This window comes from Clupea harengus, chromosome 8 (assembly GCF_900700415.2).
Source record: "Clupea harengus chromosome 8, Ch_v2.0.2, whole genome shotgun sequence".
In the NCBI taxonomy this organism is placed as follows: Eukaryota; Metazoa; Chordata; class Actinopteri; order Clupeiformes; family Clupeidae; genus Clupea; species Clupea harengus.
The window spans coordinates 12,214,483-12,238,880 of record NC_045159.1 but is presented as its reverse complement, the minus strand read 5'-3'; the positions used below and the strand labels follow the sequence as shown (position 1 = coordinate 12,238,880).

General features: G+C 43.2%; 1 protein-coding gene across 37 annotated transcripts in view; it reads right to left on the bottom strand.

The window, feature by feature from the left end:
- Positions 1–24,398, bottom strand: part of LOC105905983 (protocadherin beta-16-like) — a 218,609-nt gene that overhangs the window by 6,258 nt on the left and 187,953 nt on the right. For 2 of the 37 annotated variants that reach the window (XM_031571857.2, XM_031571883.2), the window contains exon 1: positions 21,292–23,801. The exons of 26 other annotated variants lie outside the window; for them this stretch is intronic. In XM_031571857.2, coding sequence (XP_031427717.1) covers positions 21,292–23,739 — 2,448 coding nt within the window. In that variant the 5' untranslated portion in view covers positions 23,740–23,801. 9 more of the 37 variants (XM_031571853.2, XM_031571881.2, XM_031571858.2 and 6 more) reach the window with 5 other exon arrangements.

Below are 24,398 nucleotides of genomic sequence, written 5' to 3'. Positions count from 1 at the left end.
AGAGAACATGCCACAGAGGGGATGAGGGTGTGAATAATTGATGGTTCTATTCTGTAGCAGCCACGCCTGAGTTCATTTACAGACCAGAATGGACACATCCTGGGGTAAAAAAAAACACGGGCGAACAAAACATTCTTTCCCCATCCACCAGGCCATGTCGTATCACCCTTCTAATGCACTTACACCCACGGTCCAGTCCAGTCCGAGCTGGCCCAGTTGCTCTGCGTTTTAGCTCAAATTATGGATAAGCCTTCTCTTTCCATGAGTCCAACCTAGTTCTGCTTCCTCAGAGAGCAGCACGTGTGGCATTAATGCCCTGCCCTGCTGATCCCTTAAACCCCAGACAGGATTACACACCCCGCTCGCTGTAAAAACCACGAGCTGTGTGCGCTATCCTCATAACACTCAGTGGGTCAGATTCACTGCGTGTCATGACCCACTAAAACCAACTTGGGTAAGTCTTTCCAAACGCATGATCCCCCCCCCCCATACTATTTTCCAATCTTTCTAGCAAGGTCTGTCAGTAAAAAGGTTGTTCTTCAAGAATTTCCCTCATCAGAGGGGACATTTTTATATGGTCACTATTCAGATTTTTTTTTCTTCTTCTTCCTTTCAAAATATTACTGAGCAGGCCATCTAAAAATAGTGCTCTTTCCTTGAAGTAGTCTGCAGAGAGTCTGGTATGCTTTGCTCTGTTAGTATGTCAGTGAATGGCGAGGCCTGAGTCAGAGAGCTGAGGGCCGCAGAGATTGAGTCACTGAGGCTACAGTACTGGTTACACATAGGGAGGTCACTAGGGGTGATTGAGCCTGATGATACTCTGGTCCCACAAAATCAACACAAACACACAGAATGGAGATATTCCTGTCTCTCACTCAAACACACTCATTCACTCACCCACACATCCATAATGCACATGCTCTGTCTCGCTCTTTGTGATTCCCAAGTAGACCATTACCCCCTGCTCCAACTCCCCCAGCGCGCGTGCGCACACACACACACACACACACACACACACACACACACACACACACACACACACACACACACACACACCCCACAGGTAGGAACATGTTCTCACACAAGCCATGTGTGCCCTGCTGTGAAACACAGTCTCTATTTAGTTCCAGGAAGTTCCCCAGTGTGCGTTTGTGAAGCCCCTCAGGGAGTTTAAATATTTAAGGGCTGCACTACATTACATCTATGTACCTATGCACATCCCTCTCCCCAACATCACAGCATATTTAATTTATTATGTAAAATGGTGTCTGTCTTTTGGATTACTCTGTCTGATCAAGACTTCCACTCATTTAGAGTGAGATACAGTTTTGGAGACTTTGTGCTCACCTTGCTCACTGAGTTGGCAAACAGTTTCTTGGAGAGGCTCACGGCCACTGCATTCTGACCGGTAATTGGTGACTTTACAAACACAAAGTCGCTGAAGCTGGACAGTGTTGAGTAACAGGGCCCTAAAGTGCGTTTGTGTGCATCCTGGGAGTCTCCCACCACCTCTATGTATCTCATGGACCCATCCATGTTGATCTGCAGCTGCAGGTCTTGGTGCCTGTGTTTGTGAAGGGCATGTTTGGAGAAGAAGGTGTATCCGAGGCAGGACAGCTGGCCGCGGTGTCTGAACCAACGCACCGCCAGCAACGCGAAGGTCAGGAACGACACAACTAACACGCAAGACAGGGACAGGATGAGGTAGAGGGTCACATCCGACCCATGGGCCTTCCTCGAGGAGGCGCTGCGGCGCTGAGAAGACACGTCCGCGACCTTCTCAACCAAGGTCACGTTCACTGCCACGGTGGTGGAGATGGCAGGCTTGCCGTTGTCCTGCACGAGCACGGCGAAGCTGAGCACCAGGCCAGCCTCCTCCTGAGTGAGCTTGCGGGCCACACGCAGCTCTCCCGTGTGAGCCCCGACGTGGAAGAAGTCAGCGTCGTGCCCGGAGAGACTGTAAAACAGCCAGGCGTTGTGCCCGCTGTCACCGTCCACACAAACGAGGCGCTGAACTAGGTGCCCCATGCCCGCAGAGAGCGGCAGAGTGAGCTGCAGGACGCCGTCTGTGGGCAATGCGGGGTACAGGACGGCTGGCGCATGGTCATTCTCGTCGAGGACGAAAACGTGCACGGTAGCGTTGGAGATACGCGCTGGGATCCCTGAATCACGAACTTGCACGTGAATCTGGAAGGCGTTCATCTGCTCGTGATCGAGAGGGCGCAGGGCATAGATGTGGCCCTGTTCAGCATTGATATACACGTAGGATGACACAGGGGAGCCACGCACCTCTGTGTCCAAGATAGAAAAGGAGAGACTACCATTCTCGCCCAAGTCTGGATCAGATGCAGACACTGTCAGAATGGGAGTGTTGGGGGCATTATTCTCAGCTATTTCCACTGTGTAGGAGGCCTGAGTAAATAGGGGGGCATTATCATTTACATCTGAAAGGCTCAGGACAAAAGACTCCTTTTGGGAGCGGGAAGGCGAGCCAGAGTCTGTGGCCGTAACAGTGATGGTGTATTCAGCCACTGTTTCCCTGTCCAGTGGGCCATCTGTCATCAGAGTATAGTGTTCCTCGAATGGAGGGCTAAGCTTAAAAGGCAAGCCTTGGGGAATTTGTACACTGAGTTCTCCATTTTTACCTGCATCCTCATCTTTTACTGTGATTACAGCAATCACAGTACCTGATTCAACATCCTCTTTGAGGACGTTGGAGAGAGAGTTAATGACTATAGTTGGCGTATTGTCATTCACGTCCATGATTTCCACTTTGAGGTTACAAGAGCCCTCCATAGCGGGTGTTCCACGGTCCCTGGCTATGATAGTGATGTCATAAACGTTTGCCAGTTCACGATCCAACTCGCCCCTCACGTGAATTTCACCTGTTGCCGAATCCACGCTAAAGAGTTTGAGAATGTCCTCGGGAGTGTATTTATCAAATAGATATGAAACCTCCGCGTTCAGACCATAATCCGAGTCGGAAGCGTTGATTTTTGTGACTAGGGCGCCGGTAGAGGAGTTTTCAAACACACTCACTCTTATAACGGGGTGGTCAAAGACAGGCGCATTGTCATTGACATCCAGGACGTTCATGTGAATGAGAGTGGTACCTGATTTCGCTGGATTCCCACCATCGACAGCAGAAAGGACCAAAGTAAATGTGTCCTGCTTTTCTCTGTCGAGTGGTTTGTTCAAAATAAGGACTGGGTATTTGCTACCGTCGCTTTTAGTTTGGACGTTTAAAACGAAATTGTCATTCGGGCCAAGATCATATATGTGCAAAGAATTTACGCCAACATCCAAGTCCTGAGCACACTCCAACCGAAATCTCGTACCTGGAGCGGCAGCCTCAGACACTTCCAAAGTGGTGTTTTTAGTCTGAAACTGAGGTGTATTGTCATTTACGTCCACAATATCCACTGCGACACGGTGCATTTCCATAGGATTTTGTAATAGAACTTTGAAACGCAGAGAACACGGAGAACGGCTCCCACAAAGACTTTCTCTGTCAATAGTTTGATGAACAACCAGTGCACCGTTAGCAGCATGAATATCAAAGTATCTGGAGTTTGGTTCCGCAACAACACGCGGGTTTCTTCGGTTGATTGTTCTCATTTCTATGCCCAAGTCTTTGGTTATATTTCCGACATATGTTCCAGGCGTTAATTCCTCAAATACGGAATAGGAAAAGTCTGCTGCACCTGCTGTCAGGAACAAAATGGGAAATAAGTACAGAATCCTGTGTCGGCACGAAGTCTCTGCTTCCCAGACGCGTTGCTCCATCTCTCAAGTGTATTGTGATAGCGTGTACCTCCACGACAAAAACCTCTTTCATCGCAACTGATTGTCTAAACAGCTATCTTAGTATCGCACATGATGTGGCGGTAACGTAACCTACACACTTTACCTACTTTGATCTCACACTGAACTCAAGAAAACATGATACACGGTGGTCTGGTACAATCTCACTGAGCGTGTGCAAGTTTTGCCAGGCCGGAAAAGTAAAACAACTATTGGTGAAGTGGGTGGTGGGGTTAGCGGCATTCTACGAAACAAAGGACATGCGATCCTATTGGAGGACCGAGCTGAACTTTTCTCAAAAGAATAATAATAGAGTGCTCCTTTTGAAGGGGTAACATCTGCTCTTCACACGCACACGCACACGCGCACGCGCACACACACACACACACACACACACACACACACACACACACACACACACACACACACACACACAGACAGGCAGAGAGAGAGAGCGTGGGGAGAAAGAGAGAGAGAGCGAGATTCAACCATTAAAGGCCTGTTTAGTGTCTCACCTGTTGACTCTCAAAAGTCCACGCACTGTCTGGTAATGATGCATCAAGCCCACGCAACGTGTCCTTAAAGTCTAGTGTGCTGCTGGGCTTGACGAAAGTTAAGTCACTGAATTCTGACACTGGAGACAGATAGGACCCAAACGACTGACTCTGAGACATCATGTCTCCTCCCAGAACCTCCACATACTTAATAGGCCCGTCAGTGTTGAGCTGGATCTGTAGGTTTCTGTTGGGATTCTTGTATCCGTCAGAATCTCTGCTAATGCAGCAACTTGTGTTGTCTGTACTACTTCTTGCGCACTTAATTAAAAGTACAAAACATGTTAACAGCGACAACACAGATACTGATGCTAGAGATAGAATCAAGTAGAAGGTGATTTTACTGTTTTTCTTGTCTTTTTCCGTTGCTTTCTGTCTGAAGTCTGAAGTTGATTCGTGGAGTCCGTCCTCTATCAGTATATCCACTGTAACTGTGGTAGACTGGACTGACTCTCCGTTGTCCTTGATCTCTATAAGCAGTCTCTGAGAGGAGTCATCCTGCTCTGAAACAGAGCGTTTAGTCCTGACCTCTCCAGTATGAAGATTCACAGCGAACAGAGACAAGTCTGTAGCTTCTGCGAGTCTATAGGAAATCCAGGCGTTATGGCCCGAGTCAGCATCCACAGCTGTTACCTTGGTAACGAGGTGCCCCGTTTTAGCAGACCGGGGCATCCTCTGATGAGACACAGAGCCCATGACCGCGGAGGGGTAAATGACAGAGGGGACATTGTCGTTTTGATCCAGAATAAAAACATGGACGGTGGCGTTGCTGCTAAGAGCCGGAGAACCCTGGTCTTTAGCCTGCACTATGATCTGGAACACCTTCATTTTCTCGTAGTCAAAAGCGTTCATGCTGAAAATACTCCCATTATCTGAATTTATGTAGACATAGGATGCAACCGTTATATCTTGGACCTTAGATTCTAATACAGAGTAGGTTATCTTCGAATTATCTCCAACATCTGCGTCTGATGCAGAAACCGAATATATTATTGAACCTGGTATGTTATTTTCATTCATATAAACGTTATAGGAAGACTGAGAAAACGTTGGTGCATTATCATTAACATCTAATATTCTCACTGGTATTGTTCGTTGGCTACTGAGCGGAGGGGAACCTAAATCAGATGCAGATACCTCTATATTATATTCAGTAAATTTCTCACGATCTAAAGGCCCTTTAGTAACCAAAGCATAATTATTGGAGAAAGAGTGCTTCAGTGCAAAGGGAATTTTTGGTGGAATATTCACCGTTACTTTACCGTTGTCACCAGTGTCAGGGTCTCGCACTCTAATCAGTGCCACCACAGTCCCGTTTGGCACGTCCTCCCTAACTGGGCTCGGCTGTGAGGTGAGAATAATCTCAGGAGGGTTGTCATTCACGTCGGCTACATCTATTTGAACGGTAGATTCTCCCTCCATTTCTGGAATCCCTTTGTCTCTGGCAATTACAGTTATCCTGTAAGTTGGTGTCATCTCATAATCGACCACTCCATTCAGACATATTTGTCCAGTTTGAGGTTCTATTTGAAATACAAAAAGCACCGAATCAGGAGTGTGTTTGCCAAAGGAATATTCAATTTCGCCGTTGGGACCATCGTCCAGATCGGTTGCTTCCACCGTGAGAACGGACGTGCCTAACGCACTGTTTTCCCTAACGGTAGTTTTATATAAGGCGCTATCAAACACAGGGTTATTGTCATTGATATCAAGGACGGTTATTACGATTTGTGATGTTCCAGAGTTAGCAGGATTGCCTCCATCTAAGGCAGTCAGAAATAAATGATGCACTGCCTGCTTTTCACGGTCTAGTAATTTGTCAAGCACTAGCTCTGGAACTTTCCGTCCATCGCCCAGATCTTTGACATTTAATTTAAAATGGTCGTTTTTGCTTAATGTGTACGACTTCAGAGAATTACTTCCAACGTCAGGATCTTGTGCCCTCTCAAGAGAGAAACGCACACCCAGAGCGGTGGATTCTGCTATTTTTAATGTGTGCTCCTTTGACTTAAAACTGGGGGAGTTGTCATTTATATCCTGTATTTCTACCTCAACTCTGTACAGCTGGAGAGGATTCTCAATGATTATCTCTAATGGTATCATACAGGTATTGCTGTGGCTGCACAGTTCTTCTCTGTCGATTATGTCGCTTACCAGCAAATTTCCCTTTCCTAAATCCACAGAGAAATGTTCAGCCTCTGAAGCTATACGCAATTTACGATCAGAAATCTCAGAGAGGTCCAAACCAAGGTCCTTTGCAATACGTCCAACAACAGACCCCACGCTCAACTCCTCTGGTATAGTGTACCGAATCTGAGCTGTTGTAGTCGTCCACATGAGAAATAAATGGAGCCATAGCTCTAGCCTTATTCCAGAGGTGAATGACGGGCTTGACATCCTCGATATTTTCCATCAACACAATATCCTGAATAAGAAGTAGAATGATTCAATCCCAGTGTTCTAACTGAAAAATGTAAACGGCAGAAACGGGCCATGCCGGTATAAAAACACGTTTATATCCATTATGATTCCAAGTAAGAGGAGCGACTCTCTTCCTCTCCACATTCTAATCATTGTTGGGTATACACAGCTGAGTGTGGGGGAGGGAGTAGATCTCTTTATACAGTCGAGCACACCATTGGTGCACTTCGACCGTCTGTATAATCCAATAGCACAAGAGATGCTTCTTAAAGAAACAGTCCATATAACTACATAAACTAGAAACAGAAAGGCGTAGATGTCAGGTTTTTTTTTATAAGCATTTATCGTATTACATCAACCATTAATTGTATATTTAAAAAGTATACATTTGTGGATAGCAGTTCTACTGACTACAGCAACAAAAATGATTACCCTCCCAGAGTCACAATAGCATAATTGTTATTGTAAAACAAGCGAGATTCCAACAATAATGATCACAGAAGCACTTCGACTGCATTGAAGGGAGGCATGGTGACATGTCGCTGTCCATCGTTGTGGTGCTGAACTAACTGAACTGAAATTGATGTGGGACACTTTCTGCTGATTGTAAAATCACATGGTACTACGCACTGGATTACAATATCAGTTGTGTTTTATGGGTGTTTCTGTGTGGGATTTGTTGATACAATTTGTAATGCAGTACAAGATGAAGGATAATCACTGTCATTGTATGTAGTGCAAAACGAATGTAGCTGTGCATAGTCATCGTAACAGTGGCTAAGTTAAGTCAAATCACGGTTCCGTCTCACCTGTTGACTTTCAAACGTCCATGCGCTGTCTGGTAAAGATGCATCAAGCCCACGCAACGTGTCCTTAAAGTCTAGTGTGCTGCTGGGCTTGACGAAAGTTAAGTCACTGAATTCTGACATTGGAGACAAATAGGACCCAAACGACTGACTCTGAGACATCATGTCTCCTCCCAGAACCTCCACATACTTAATAGGCCCGTCAGTGTTCAGCTGGATCTGTAGGTTTCTGTTGGGATTCTTATATCCGTCAGAATCATCTGTAATACAGCAGCTCCCATTGCCTCTGCTGTCCCTAGCGCACTTAATTAGTAAAATGAAAAACGTTAACAGGGACAACATAGAAACTAAGGCTAAAGATATTATTAAATAGAAGGTGATTTTACTGTTTCTCTTGTCTTTTTCTGACGCTTTCTGTTTGAAGTCTGAGTTGGGTTCGTGTAGTCCGTCCTCTATCAGTATATCCACTGTGACTGTGGTGGACTGGACTGACTCTCCATTGTCCTTGATCTCTATAAGCAGTCTCTGAGAGGAGTCATCCTGCTCTGAAACAGAGCGTTTAGTCCTCACCTCTCCAGTATAAAGATTCACAGCGAACAAAGACGAATCTGTAGCTTCCGCGAGTCTATAGGAAATCCAAGCGTTGTGGCCCGAGTCAGCGTCCACAGCTGTTACCTTCGTAACGAGGTGACCCGTTTTAGCAGACCGGGGCATCCTCTGATGAGACACAGATCCCATGATCATGGAGGGGTAAATGACAGCGGGGACATTGTCGTTTTGATCCAGAATAAAAACATGAACGGTGGCGTTACTGCTAAGACAGGGAGATCCCTGGTCTCTCGCTTGAACAATAACTTGGAATAATTTTACTTTCTCATAGTCAAATGAGTTCATACTGTAAATAGTGCCATTTTCAGCATTTATATAAAAATAAGATGATACTGGAGTATCTCGAAATTTGGAATCTAGAATGGAATAAACAAGCATTCCATTTTTATCTTGGTCACTGTCGGCCGCCGTCACTGAAAATAATGATGCTCCTGCTGGGTTATTTTCCTTAACGTACACGTCATAATAACGCTGTGAGAACACTGGCATGTTGTCATTGACATCAAGGATTTTGACGGGGATACATTTGCTTGTTTTAAGCATAGGCAAGCCATTGTCATTGGCAACTATTTCTACATTGTATTCTGAATTTACCTCTCGATCTAATAGTGCATCTGTTATCAAGGAGTAATGGTTATCGAACGATGCTTTTAATTTAAATGGATAACCAGGGGACACGTTCAGATCCACTTTGCCATTGTCGCCAGAATCTAAGTCTTTAACGTTTATCAAAGCAACAACAGTTCCTATGGGGGCGTTTTCATTCACCGGCCTAGGCACTGAAGTTAATATTACATCAGGCGCATTATCATTCTCATCAAGAATATCAATCTGAACCGATGTATGGCCCTGCAGTGCTGGAGTTCCTTTGTCTTTAGCAGTAACATCGAAAGTGAATGATTTACTTGCCTCATGATCTATTTCGCCAATGACCGTTACTTCCCCCCTGTCAGCGTTGATACTAAAGGATTTTCTCACCGATGCAGGGGTACGTGGCCCAAAGAAGTATTGCACCTCTCCATTTACACCTTCATCTATGTCCATTGCCCTCAAGGTTATGATACTGTAGCCGAGGTTAGCATTTTCTCGCACAGATCCTTTGTACGAGGGCTGATCAAATTTTGGCCTGTTGTCATTAATATCTTGTACTATGACTCTTATGAGTGATGTCCCAGATTTTACTGGGTTTCCCCCATCAAATGCTGACAAAACTAAGTCATGAACTGACTGATTTTCCCTATCTAATAGTTTTTGTAAAACCAATTCTGGAACCTTTCTATCATGTTCATGTTTTACATCCAATAGGAAATATTCATTCTTGTTTAATGAGTACGAACGTATACTATTGGTGCCGACGTCAGGATCTTCAGCACTCTCCAGAGAGAAACGCGACTGTAGACTAATTGATTCAGGTATATGTAATACGCTCTCCTTAGTGTGAAAATTTGGATCGTTGTCATTTATGTCTTGAATGTCTATCTCCACACGGTGCAGTTCCAACGGGTTTTCAATTATAACTTGCAAGGGCAACACACAAGTAACGCTTTTTTCGCATAAAGACTCCCTATCTATTCTGTCGTTCACGATCAGCTCGCCCTTTACCAAATCCACATCGAACTGTTGTTTTCCAGTCTCTGCAGTGATCTGTAACTGGCGATGTGCAATATCTGTGACTTCCAAACCAAGGTCCTTGGCGATATTTCCAACCACGGAGCCCTCCTTTAATTCCTCCGGGATAGTGTAGCGGATTTGAGCATTAACTGCATTCCACCAAACAACAAAATAAAAAAGCCAAGGCGCCCGCAGTCTCCAAACACGATTATTCCTGCAGTAGTTCATTTCCACTAAAAAACAGTTGCACTCCCCATTTATGTATTGATCCTTCAAACTAAACACTAGTCGATTCTATATCCTGCCTAATAGGCACATTGCATTACATCGCCCAAAACACTCATTTAGACCGGTAGACATTTTCTATAAGTGTGCGCATAAGCTCCTCTCATGCAACACTCATCCCTGAGAGGTTAACACGTAACTGTGTGGGGGGGCGGGGGGGGGGGAGTAGATCTCTTTGTACAGTCCTACCAGCTATTGGTCGCAGTTGAATGCAGCTCCAAACCAATAGGAAACAAACAGCCTCTTAAAGAGGAAGTGCACTTGAAACATGTAGGACGTCTATGCCAGGGGGAAATGGAAAGACAGAGGTGCGAACTTCCCCATAACTCGTCATAAATGATTACACAGAGCATTCAATTATAGTTCACAGTCTCGATACATATGAACGAATAAATGAATGAATAAGCACACACAAAAATTACACTATATCTACTTGTATGTAGGCAAGGATTTCAGCGCTTAAGGACAACGTGCTGAACACAGGAGTAGCGCATGTAGCTGTCCATACAAATAGTGTTGAAAATTGAGATTCGCTTGGTCATATGGAAAATCTTCGGATAACAAAGATGAAATAAAGGTCCTGCCATTTTTTACTTTTAAGAGCTGAGCTGCTATACCTGATTAGTTTCAGAAGACTTCTATATGGTACATCCTATTTACACCATAACTGCACCCAAACCAGGAAACTAGTAAAGGGAGTGGAATTAAATGTAGCATCATCATGTTCTTGACTTTAAAGATAATCAATCAGTAGAAGCCTAATGACATTGTGTGTAATGAACATCACCCCATTGAAGTTAGGCCACAACAAACTTGTGAGTATAGTGGAAGTAGAACAATTTCCTGAAAGTTACTAAAAACAAAGTCATACAGGAATAAACTCTCGAAAAACATACTGATCTCACCTGTTGGCTTTCAAAAGTCCATGCACTGTCTGGTAATGACGCATCAAGGCCACGTAACGTGTCCTTAAAGTCTAGTGTGCTGCTGGGCTTGACGAAAGTTAAGTCACTGAATTCTGACACTGGAGACAGATAGGACCCAAACGACTGACTCTGAGACATCATGTCTCCTCCCAGAACCTCCACATACTTAATAGGCCCGTCAGTGTTCAGCTGGATCTGTAGGTTTCTGTTGGGATTCTTGTATCCGTCAGAATCTCTGCTAATGCAGCAGCTCCCATTGTCTCTACTGTCCCTAGCGCACTTAATTAGTAAGATGAAAAACGTTAACAGAGACAACACAGACACTGAGGCTAGCGAAAGGATCAAGTAGAAGGTGATTTTACTGTTTTTCTTGTCTTTTTCTGTGGCTTTCTGTCGGAAGTCTGAGATGGGCTCGTGTAGTCCGTCCTCTATCAGTATATCCACTGTGACTGTGGTGGACTGGATTGGCTCTCCATTGTCCTTGATCTCTATAAGCAGTCTCTGAGAGGAGTCATCCTGCTCTGAAACAGAGCGTTTAGTCCTCACCTCTCCAGTATAAAGATTCACAGCGAACAGAGATGAGTCTGTAGCTTCCGTGAGTCTATAGGAAATCCAGGCGTTGTGGCCCGAGTCTGCGTCCACAGCTGTTACCTTGGTAACGAGGTGCCCCGCTTTAGCAGAGCGGGGCATCCTCTGATGAGACACAGAGCCCATGACTGCGGAGGGGTAAATGACAGCGGGGACATTGTCGTTTTGATCCATAATAAATACATGAACGGTGGCGTTACTGCTAAGAGGTGGAGAACCCTGATCTGTAGCTTGAATTGTGATTTTGAATAATTTTAGTTTTTCGTAGTCAAATGAGTTCATGCTATAGATTGTTCCATTCTCCGAATTGATATAAAAGTAAGTCGAAGCTGGAATATCTTGAAATTTCGAGGCTACAATAGAGTATATTAACTTTGCATTCATGTTTTGGTCTCTATCTGTCGCAGTTACAGAGAACAAAGAAGACCCTGCATGATTATTTTCACTTAGAAACACGTTGTAGGAAGACTGTGAGAAAACTGGTGGGTTATCATTGACATCCAGCACTTCAACTTTGATAATTTTACTTGTTTTCAACGACGGGATTCCCGAGTCTGATGCAATGATTTCGACATTGTACTCTGGAGTTACCTCGCGGTCTAACAGTGCAGCAGTGACCAAAGAGTAGTGTTTATCTAAAGAAGGTTTCAAGGTAAATGGAAATCCAGGGGATACGACCAGTTCGATTTTGCCATTGTCCTCAGAATCCAAGTCTTTAACATTAATCAGAGCTACAACCGTGCCTAAAGGTGCGTTTTCTTCGACAGGGCTGGGCAAAGATGTTAATATGATTGCTGGTGCGTTGTCGTTTTCGTCAATAACATCAATCTGAATAGCTGAATTTCCCTCTAGTTCCGGAGTTCCTTTGTCTTTAGCAATAACGTCAAAGGTATATGACTTACACACTTCATAATCTAGAGCTGCAATCACCGATATTTCACCTGTTTCTGGGTTTATTCCAAATGTCTGCTTAATGGTATCAGGCGTATGTGCATGGAACGAGTACTCTATTTCACCATTTGGGCCCTCATCCAAGTCATCAGCTTTTAATGCAATAACAACATGCCCAAGTTCTGCGTTTTCCTGCACAGACGCCTTGTATGACGCCAGTTCAAATTTCGGTTCATTGTCATTATTGTCCTGTACTGTTACCAGTACCAGCGTTGTACCTGATTTTGGCGGACTACCCCCGTCCAAAGCAGTCAACACAAGTCGGTGTGAAGATTTAGTTTCTCTGTCTAAAGCTTTTTCCACAATCAGTTCAGGGATTTTCACGCCATCTTTCAGAGCCTTTACATTTAACCGGAAGTATTCATTATTGCTTAATGTATATGACTTTAAGCTATTAATGCCTACATCTGGATCGCTTGCCTTTTCTAGAATATATCTTTTTCCTGGTGTGATGGATTCGGCGATTTTGAGTACGCTTTCTTTCGCGTGGAACTCGGGCGCATTGTCATTAATATCCTGGATGTCTATCTCTATACCGTGCAGCTGTAAAGGGTTTTCAACGACGACTCGCAAGGGCAAAACACAAACAGCACTTTGTCCACATAAGTTCTCTCTGTCTATTCTCTCATTGACCACCAACTCACCCTTGGCCAAGTCCACTGTGAAATAATGGTTACCAGATTCAGAGGCTATCCGTAATTTGCGGTTTGTAATATCAGCCACATTCAGACTGAGGTCCTTTGCGATATTACCCACTACAGATCCCTCCTTCAACTCCTCTGGAATGCTGTAGCGGATTTGGGATTGAACGTTATTCCACAAGAACACAAAAGGTAAAATCCACAACGTCCGCCAACTCCACCCGCGAATGTGCAAAGAGCGATTCATCTCTCTGACGTTATCGTCCGCAGTCGAGATTTTTCTTCATCTTTTATCAAAGAACCCAATGCTGAGCACACAGTTCATGTTTGAACTGAGAAGAATACATTTCTTTATATAGGCCTAAGCATTTTTCTATCGGTGTGTACACATCCTCTCCGACCACAGCTCTGAGCATTGTATTGGATACAAAGCAGAACGGGGGAAGGGAGTAGATCTCTCTGTACAGTCTCACATGCTATTGGATTAGCTCCCACAGCACTGTAGTCCAATGAACATTAGGACATCTCTTAAAGTCATAGCGACATTTTATGCACTGTGCTTTAATGCGTTGTGCATGGCTTGTTGGCATGCACTCCTGTGATTTTATGCAATGAAAAAATGGATGATGCTGTGAAAATTATTTTCGCTTTATCATAATGTTTTGGCATATATAGAGATGCTATAAAGGCTATAATATTCCATGATGTTTCATCCGAATCTATTATTAAGAACTGTATTACTATAGCATGTTTGAAGAGCATCATCTCTGTGCTACAGAGACAACGTCTTCATACAATAGCGACGAACTGACAATCAGCCCGGACAATAACACTGCAACGGTAGTGTCGCTGTCCGCAACAAAAGTGCTGAAACAACCGGCATACATATCCGCGTACAAGGGCACATACAAACACGCAGGCGCGCTCAAGATTACCAACTCACACACAGGCACGCACACCCACAACGACAGCCAGTATGGACAAAATGCAATATGATTTCGGAGTGAAAAAAAGTTTATGCTGCAGGTCTTTCTGAAGAGACAACCTGTCATGACAAACTGAAAAGGTAAAAAGGAAATACAATAGAATTCTCCATTACATTTACCATTTCAGAACTGATACAAACGAAGTGATCATGCTTAAACGAGACACTGTAGTCGGACAACACTGTCGTCTTACCTGTTGACACTCGAACGTCCATGCACTGTCCGGTAATGAAGCGTCAAGCCCACGTAATGTGTCCTTAAAGTCTAGTGTGCTGCTGGGTTTTACGAAAGTTAAGTCACTGAACTCTGACACTGGAGACAAATAGGACCCAAATGACTGACTCTGTGACATCATGTCTCCTCCCAGAACCTCCACATACTTAATAGGCCCGTCTGTGTTCAGCTGAATTTGTAGGTTTCTGTTGGGATTCTTGTATCCGTCAGAATCTCTGCTAATGCAGCAGCTCCCATTGTCTCTACTGTCCCTAGCGCACTTAATTAGTAAGATGAAAAACGTTACCAAAGACAAGACAGACACTGAGGCTAGCGAAAGTATCAAATAGAAGGTGATTTTACTGTTTTTCTTTTCTTTTTCAGTCGCTTTCTGTCTGAAGTCTGAGATGGGTTCGTGGAGTCCGTCCTCTATCAGTATATCCACCGTGACTGTGGTGGACTGGACTGGCTCTCCATTGTCCTTGATCTCTATAAGCAGTCTCTGAGAGGAGTCATCCTGCTCTGAAACAGAGCGTTTAGTCCTCACCTCTCCAGTATAAAGATTCACAGCGAACAGAGATGAGTCTGTAGCTTCCGCGAGTCTATAGGAAATCCAGGCGTTGTGGCCCGAGTCAGCGTCCACAGCTGTTACCTTGGTAACGAGGTGCCCCGTTTTAGCAGACCGGGGCATCCTCTGATGAGAGACTGAACCCATAATTGCGGAGGGGTAAATGACTGTAGGGACATTGTCGTTCTGATCCAGAATAAAAACATTAACAGTAACATTGCTGCTAAGAGACGGAGAGCCCTGGTCGTTAGCTTGAACTATGATTCGGAATAATTTTATTTTCTCAAAATCAAATGAATTCATGCTATAGATCGTTCCGTTCTCACTATGGATATAAAAGTAGGACGTAACTGGGATATTTTGAAATTTCGAGTCTTTAATAGAATAGGTAATCATTGCGTTTTTATCTTGATCTATGTCAGATGCAACCACAGAGGCCAATGAAACGCCTGCTGGGTTGTTTTCTTTGATATAAACGTCATAGGAAGACTGAGAAAAAAAGGGGGGATTATCATTTATGTCAAGGACTTTCACTTTAATAGTTTTCCTTGTAGTGAGTGAAGGCGAGCCTGAGTCAGAGGCCAACATCTCTACACTCCACTCTGGATTGTTTTCTCTGTCTAAGAGTGAATTGGTGATTAAAGAATAATGGTTATCGAAGGACGAGTTTAATTTAAAAGGGCATTTTGTGGGTAAACTTAGACTGACTTTGCCATTAGCGTTAGAATCTAAATCTTTTACGTTAATGAGAGCAACAACAGTTCCAATTGGAGCATTTTCCTTCACCGGAGTTGGCAAGGACGTCAATATGATATCCGGGGCGTTATCATTCTCATCTAAAATATCTATATGGACCGAGGAATCACCCTGGAGCTGAGGATGCCCTTTGTCTTTAGCACTAACATCAAACGTGTAAGATTTCCTCTCCTCGTAGTCTAACTTTCCAATCACTGTAATTTCTCCCGTGTCAACACTGATTTCAAATACATTTTTCACAGCATCTGATGTGTGCGCACCAAAATAATACGCTATTTCTCCATTTACCCCATCGTCTAAATCTGTGGCTTTTAATGTCAGGACGATGAAGCCAATCGCAGCGCTCTCCAGTACAGATGCTTTATATGAGCTTAGTTCGAATTTGGGTTCGTTGTCGTTGTTATCCTCAACGTCCACTTGTATCTGAGTGGTTCCTGTTTTTGACGGACTGCCCCCATCTATAGCAGTTAGTACAAGGTTATGCGTGGATTTCTTTTCCCTGTCCAACGCTTTGTCAACAATTAATTCTGGCACTTTTCTACCATCTTTTAAAGTCTCAACGTTTAGTCGAAAACAGTCGTTTTCGGAGAGAGAATATGACTGTAAGGTGTTACTACCAACATCCGAGTCTTCCGCACTTTCTAGAGAGAATCTCTTACCTGGTGTAATAGATTCAGCGATTTTTAATACGCTTTCTTTGGTGTGGAATTCTGGAGCGTTGTCATTTATGTCTTGTATATTTATCTCAATGCGATGTAGCTGCAAAGGATTCTCTATGACAACCTGCAACGGCAGGAGACAATCAGCATTTTGTCCACAAAGAGTCTCCCTGTCTATTCTCTCATTGACCAGCAGCTCACCCTTTGCCAAATCCACAGTGAAATAACGGTTACCGGATTCTGATGCTATCCGTAGTTTACGATTCGCAAGGTCATGGACGTCCAAACTCAGGTCCTTGGCGATATTTCCAACAACAGAACCCTCATTTAACTCCTCTGGAATGGTGTAGCGGATCTGCGCTTCTACGGTATTCCACAAAAGAACCAAAGGCAATATCCACAATGCCCGCCCTACCCAAGCCCCAATACGCCAGAGATGTTTCATTTCTCCGATGTTATAGTCTTATACTTAGATCTGTCTTCATCTTATATCCAAAAATCATCGTGCACCTGCTCAGGGTGCCATTCCTTTTGGAAAACCGATCGGTTTGTGTGGAAGACCATAATTTGTGCTACCACTGTGCGCTCATTGTCACTGAGTTTAGCTCTGACAACAGAACGGATTGGATACAAAGCTCAGCAAGGGGAGGGAGTAGATCTCTTTGTACAGTCTCACACGCTATTGGCTCAACACTCAGTCAGGTCTAATCCAATGGAAGGCATGATTGCTCTTAAAGTCACAGCTGGGATATGAACATTCCACTGGGTAGTTATGAAAAGGAGCTCACACTGATTTTTTTCTGTAGACGCTATAGGCTATGGCTATACACTTATATATATTAATATAAATGTTCTTTCAAGCTTTTTAGTATGAAACGTATTTTATAGTTTACTTTATACTTACAGATATTAGCCTAACTGTGTTATTCTACAGGGTAGTCCATTAGACGAGCTACATGAATCACACAAACAGACGTTGAATTGAATTTGAAACATATCGGCTGCTGTTGGGGCGTGTTTAGGGCTTGTGATGCTTTACAGATGATTACGATTTTACCCAGAAATTAACATTTTGATTACCATGTATTACTCACTGGCCTTCTCTCTCGCCCTCTCTCTATCTCTCTCTCTCTCTCTCTCTCTCTCTCTCTGCTCTCTGTGTGTGAGTAAGTGAGTGTACAAAAAAAAGTACATCATGCATCAATTGTATTACAGAGTCATAGCAACTAAGACTTGTACCGTGATGGAAGTTTTTTTTTAAAAGAAAAGAACTAGTCTAATGCACACGTACAAAATGTCAATGGAGGCCATGTACAACGACACATGTTTAAATTTTACTCGAATTCAAGCTCTGCGGAAATATATATATATGTATATATAACTAATGTAAACATTATGTTTCAGATCTAAATACTGAGGTGCACACCATCGACTGTACCTAAGTAGCCCCCAAAAAGCTATGCACTGTTGTGGGTAACAGAGAATGGCATGTACAAAAGTGTGAAGGCATATGATTATTAATCAATTTCTCAAGTCTCACCTGTTGACATTCGAACGTCCATGCACTGTCTGGTAAAGATGCATCAAGCCCACGTAACGTGTCCTTAAAGTCTAGTGTGCTGCTGGGTTTCACGAAAGTTAAGTCACTGAATTCTGACATTGGAGACAGATAAGACCCAAAGGACTGACTCTGAGACATCATGTCTCCCCCCAGAACCTCCACATACTTAATAGGCCCGTCAGTGTTCAGCTGGATCTGTAGGTTTCTGTTGGGATTCTTGTATCCGTCAGAATCATCTGTAATACAGCAGCTCCCATTGCCTCTGCTGTCCCTAGCGCACTTAATTAGTAAGATGAAAAACGTTAATAGAGACAACACAGACACTGAGGCTAACGAAAGGATCAAGTAGAACGTGATTTTACTGTTTTTCTTGTCTTTTTCAGTCGCTTTCTGTTTGAAGTCTGAGATGGGTTCGTGTAGTCCGTCCTCTATCAGTATATCCACTGTAACTGTGGTGGACTGGACTGTCTCTCCATTGTCCTTGATCTCTATAAGCAGTCTCTGAGAGGAGTCATCCTGCTCTGAAACAGAGCGTTTAGTCCTCACCTCTCCAGTATAAAGATTCACAGCGAACAAAGACGAATCTGTAGCTTCCGCGAGTCTATAGGAAATCCAAGCGTTGTGGCCCGAGTCAGCGTCCACAGCTGTTACCTTGGTAACGAGGTGCCCCGTTTTTGCAGACCGTGGCAACCTCTGATGAGAGACTGAACCCATAATCGCGGAGGGGTAAATGACTGTAGGGACATTGTCGTTCTGATCAAGAATAAAAACGTGAACAGTAGAGTTGCTACTAAGAGATGGAGAGCCCTGGTCTTTGGCTTGTACAATAATTTGGTATAATTTATATTTCTCGTAATCAAATGAATTCATGCTGTAAATTGTGCCATTCTCAGCATTTATGTAAAAATAGCTAGAAGCCGGGATATCTTGAAAAATCGTGTCTGCTATAGAATACGTTAGCACGGAGTTCTTATCCTGGTCTTTGTCTGTGGCGGACACAGAGAACAAGGACGCCCCTGCTGGGTTGTTTTCCCTTACATATACATCATAGGATGCATGCGTAAAAACGGGAGGGTTGTCATTGATATCAAGTATTTTTACGTTAACTGATTTGCTTGTTGTTAGTGGAGGCGAGCCGAAATCAGAGGCGATTATTTGTACACCATACTCTGATTTAACTTCACGGTCCAGTAAAGAATCTGTCACTAAAGAATAATGATCATCGAAAGAGGGTTTTAATTTAAATGGATAACCTGGAGCAACACTCAGTTTAACTTTTCCATTGTCTCCTGAATCCAAGTCTATCACGTTGATCAATGCCACAGCAGTTCCAATAGTAGCGTTTTCGCTGACTGGACTAGGTAATGATGTTAACTGTATTTCAGGTTTATTGTCATTTTCATCAAGAATATCAATTTGGACAGACGAATGCCCTTCTAGTTCTGGCTGGCCTTTGTCTTTTGCGCTAAGATCAAATGTATATATTTTAACGTCTTCATAATCTAGATGACCAATAACTGTTACTTCCCCCGTTTCAGAATTCACACCAAATGCCTCTTTCACAGAATCTGAAGTATGCTCGCCGAAAAAATACTCGACTTCTCCATTAGGCCCTTCATCTAAGTCAGTGGCCGTTATAGAAAGTACACTTTGTCCAATTACAGCATTCTCCTTTACAGTTGCTTTGTACAGTGTTTGGTCGAATTTGGGTCCATTGTCATTGATATCTTGGACATTTACCTGTATGAAAGCCGTGCCTGACTTCACCGGATTCCCTCCATCTATAGCCTTTAAAATTAACTTGTAAATGGCTTGTTTTTCTCTGTCTAGAGATTTCTCTAGAATCAGTTCTGGCACCATTCTTCCATCTTTCAGGGTTTTTACATTTAGACGAAAATAATTATTACTGTTCAAAGTGTACGAATGTAAGCTATTGCTACCAACATCTGGGTCGTCTGCACTATCCAATGGAAATCGTGATCCGGGGGCGATTGATTCTGCTAGTTTTAACTGTATTTCCTTTTTATGAAAATGAGGAGCATTATCATTTATATCCTGTATTTCAACGTCTACGCGATGTTGCTGCAATGGGTTTTCAATAACGATTTGTAATGGTAACAAACAAGCCGTGTTCTGCCCACATAGTGTCTCTCTGTCTATTCTGTCGTTAACAACAAGCTCACCCTTCGCCAGGTCCACTGTAAAATACTGTTTACTTGACACAGACGCAATCCGTAATCTTCGGTCAGATATCGCCGAAATCTCCAGGCCCAGGTCCTTTGCAATATTTCCAACAACAGAACCCTCTTTTAACTCCTCCGGAATGGTGTAGCGAATCTGTGACTCAGCTGTATTCCACAAAAGAACGATAAGACATATGCCTATCGTCCACCACGGGCATTCTCGAATACGCTTGAAGTGGTTCATTTCTCCGACTGTAGTGTGGATTTCTCCATCAATAGACGTGTTTCCCCCATCCGCATACTACCAGTAACAACAATAGCACTCATACCATGTATATTTGGAAATCCACAAAGTGATTGCTACCATCCTCGTCAATGTGAGCACAGCCTCGTCGCGTAAACCTCTGATCGGTGCAAGAGTTACAACGCTGTGCAAGAGCCAGGGAGTGGATCTCTTTGTACACTCTCGTATGCTATTGGACGACAGGTTTATTGAGTCTAATCCAATGAGCAGCTGGATATATTTTAAAGGCACAGTACTCCCTATTATGAACTCAAAGCCATTTGGCCTTAGTCGTTGATAATAACGCAACTACTATTAGAGGGAATCATGAACACACATTCAATGCCTAACCATTCTCACATGTTTGTATGAGGTTCGTTTCTTTCTGTCTGCCTGTCGCTGTCCGTTTCTTAGTGCTGAAACATGAACCCCATCGTGTTAGAGCTGCTCTGATTGCTAAACGCCTGAAGGTGTCACTATTACTACCGTGCGCTACCACTGCAACATTGGTAACCTATCATCAAATGCATTCATTTCACAGACATATAAATGCATGTGGTCTTGTATGAATGTACATATTAATAAATACAAACAACAGTAGTGAAGAATAGGGAAGAATTAAAGCTGAAAATATTTTAAAGGACAAAAGTGTACAAACGTCTTCTCCTTCACCCCATAACTTCACAACTGTATGTATATATGGTGATGTCATACAAAACAATTTCTTAGTATATAGTTTAAGTGTATGTAGTTGTCAGCTTAAAAAGCAACAACAACAACAACACAACGTAGGCAAGATTAAGACCATTTAAAACGAGGCAGTCCTAATATATAAACAAATAATTTTAAATGGAGAAAGACATTTTCAACAATGGGCTTGTCTCACCTGTTGACTTTCAAACGTCCATGCACTGTCTGGTAAAGATGCATCAAGCCCACGCAATGTGTCCTTAAAGTCTAGTGTGCTGCTGGGCTTGACGAAAGTTAAGTCACTGAATTCTGACACTGGAGACAGATAGGACCCAAACGACTGACTCTGAGACATCATGTCTCCTCCCAGAACCTCCACATACTTAATAGGTCCGTCAGTGTTCAGCTGGATCTGTAGGTTTCTGTTGGGATTCTTGTATCCGTCAGAATCTCTGCTAATGCAGCAGCTCCCATCGTCTCTACCGTCCCTAGCGCATTTAATAAGTAAGATGAAAAACGTTAACAGAGACAACACAGACACCGAGGCTAACGAAAGAATCAAGTAGAACGTGATTTTACTGTTTTTCTTGTCTTTTTCCGTCGCTTTCTGTTTGAAGTCTGAGATGGGTTCGTGTAGTCCGTCCTCTATCAGTATATCCACTGTGACTGTGGTGGACTGGACTGTCTCTCCATTATCCTTGATCTCTATAAGCAGTCTCTGAGAGGAGTCATCCTGCTCTGAAACAGAGCGTTTAGTCCTCACCTCTCCAGTATAAAGATTCACAGCGAACAGAGACAAGTCTGTAGCTTCCGCGAGTCTATAGGAAATCCAGGCGTTGTGGCCCGAGTCAGCGTCCACAGCTGTTACCTTGGTAACGAGGTGACCCGTTTTTGCAGACCGGGGCATCCTCTGATGAGAGACTGAACCCATAATCGAGGAGGGGTAAATGACTGTTGGGACATTGTCGTTCTGATCCAGAATAAAAACATTTACTGTAGAGTTGCTGACAAGAGATGGAGAACCCTGGTCTTTGGCTTGTACAATAATTTGGAATAGTTTATATTTCTCGTAATCAAATGAATTCATGCTGTAAATTGTGCCATTCTCAGCATTTATGTAAAAATAGCTAGAAGCCGGGATATCTTGAAACTTCGTGTCTGCTATAGAATACATTAGCATGGAGTTCTTATCCTCGTCTTTGTCTGTGGCGGACACAGAGAACAAGGACGCCCCTGCTGGGTTGTTTTCCCTTACATATACATCATAGGATGCGTGCGTAAAAACGGGAGGGTTGTCATTGATATCAAGTATTTTAACGATAATAGATTTGCTTGTTGTTAATGGGGGTGAGCCCAAGTCCGTTGCAATTATTTTTACATCATATTCTGAATTAACTTCACGATCCAAGACCGAATCAGTCACTAAAGAATAATGATCATCAAAAGAGGGTTTTAACTTAAATGGATAACCTGAAGCAACGCTCAGTTTAACTTTTCCATTGTCTCCTGAATCCAAGTCTTTAACATTTATCAAGGCCACGGCAGTTCCGATAGTGGCGTTTTCACTGACTGGACTTGGTAGTGATGTTAATTTTATTTCAGGTTCATTATCATTCTCGTCGACAATATCTATTTGAACCAAAGAATGCCCTTCTAATTCAGGGTGCCCTTTGTCTTTAGCGCTAACATCAAACGTGTATATTTTAACGTCCTCATAATCTAGATTCCCAATTACTGTTACTTCCCCAGTTTGAGAGTTTACACCAAACGCCTCTCTAACTGAATCGGAGGTGTGCTCGCCGAAAAAATACTCGACTTCTCCATTAGGACCTTCATCGAAATCAGTGGCCATTATAGAAAGCACGCTTTGTCCAATTCTAGCACTCTCCTGTACAGTTGCTTTATACAATGGTTGGCCAAATTTCGGTTCATTATCATTGACATCTTGGACATTTACCTGTATTAAAGCCGTGCCTGACTTCACCGGATTCCCTGCATCTAAAGCCTTTAAGATTAACCTGTAAGTGGCTTGTTTCTCTCTGTCCAGGGATTTTTCTACTATCAATTCAGGCACCTTTCTTCCATCTTTAAGTGTTTTTACATTCAGACGAAAAAAATCATTGTTATTTAGAGTGTACGAGTGCAAACTATTGCTACCAACATCAGGGTCTTCTGCATTCTCTAATGGAAATCGTGCTCCGGGAGCGATAGATTCATATATTTTTAACTGTATTTCTTTTTTATGAAAATGCGGAGCATTATCGTTTATGTCTTGAATTTCAACCTCTATGCGATGTTGTTGTAATGGGTTTTCAATAACTATTTGTAATGGTAACAAGCAAGCAGCATTCTGTCCACATAACGTCTCTCTGTCTATCCTGTCATTAACAACTAGCTCACCCTTCGCCAGGTCCACGCTAAAGTATTGTTTACTGGATTCAGACGCAATCCGTAATTTTCGATCAGATATTACAGATACTTCCAGGCCCAGGTCCTTTGCAATATTTCCAACGACAGAACCCTCTTTTAACTCCTCCGGAATGGTGTAGCGAATCTGAGAATCAGCTGTATTCCACAAAAGAACGATAAGAAATATGCATAATGTCCACCGTGTACATCCACCAATACGCTTGAAGTGTTTCATTTTTCCGAAGGTAGTGTCGACATATCCATTAATAAACGTGTTTCTGCCATCCACATACTAACAGTAACACAAACAGCACTCATGCCATGTACATTTGGAAATCCAGAAAGCAATCGCTACCATCCTTGTCTGTGTGAGCACAGCATCGTCTCGTAAACCTCTGATCGGTGCAAAAGCTACGGAGCTGTGCAGGAGTCAGGGAGTGGATCTCTTTGTGCAGTCGCTCATGCTATTGGATGAAAGGTTTTCTCAGTCTAATCCAATGAGCAGTGGGATATATTTTAAAGGCACAGTATAGCCTGCTGTGAACTCAAAGGGCTTGCCTCAGATTGCCTTTGTGGTTCTTAATAAGGCAACTAACATCAGACTATATCATGAATACAAATTTGATTTTTATCCATTGTATATATTTTACTCAGAATGAGGTCTGTGACTATGTCTGTAAACACCAACAGTCAATAAAAGGAAAATGTTGAACTAAATGAGGATACTGTTAGCACCCCTTTTCAGTGAAAGCACAGTTCAGAACGTGCGCGTTGCTGTCCGTGTTCTTAGTGCTGAATGTGAAAGCCCATGGCTGTACAGTTGCTCTGATTTCTAAACGCCTGTAGGTGTCACTATAGAACTACCATGAGCTATCACAGCTGCACTGATATTGT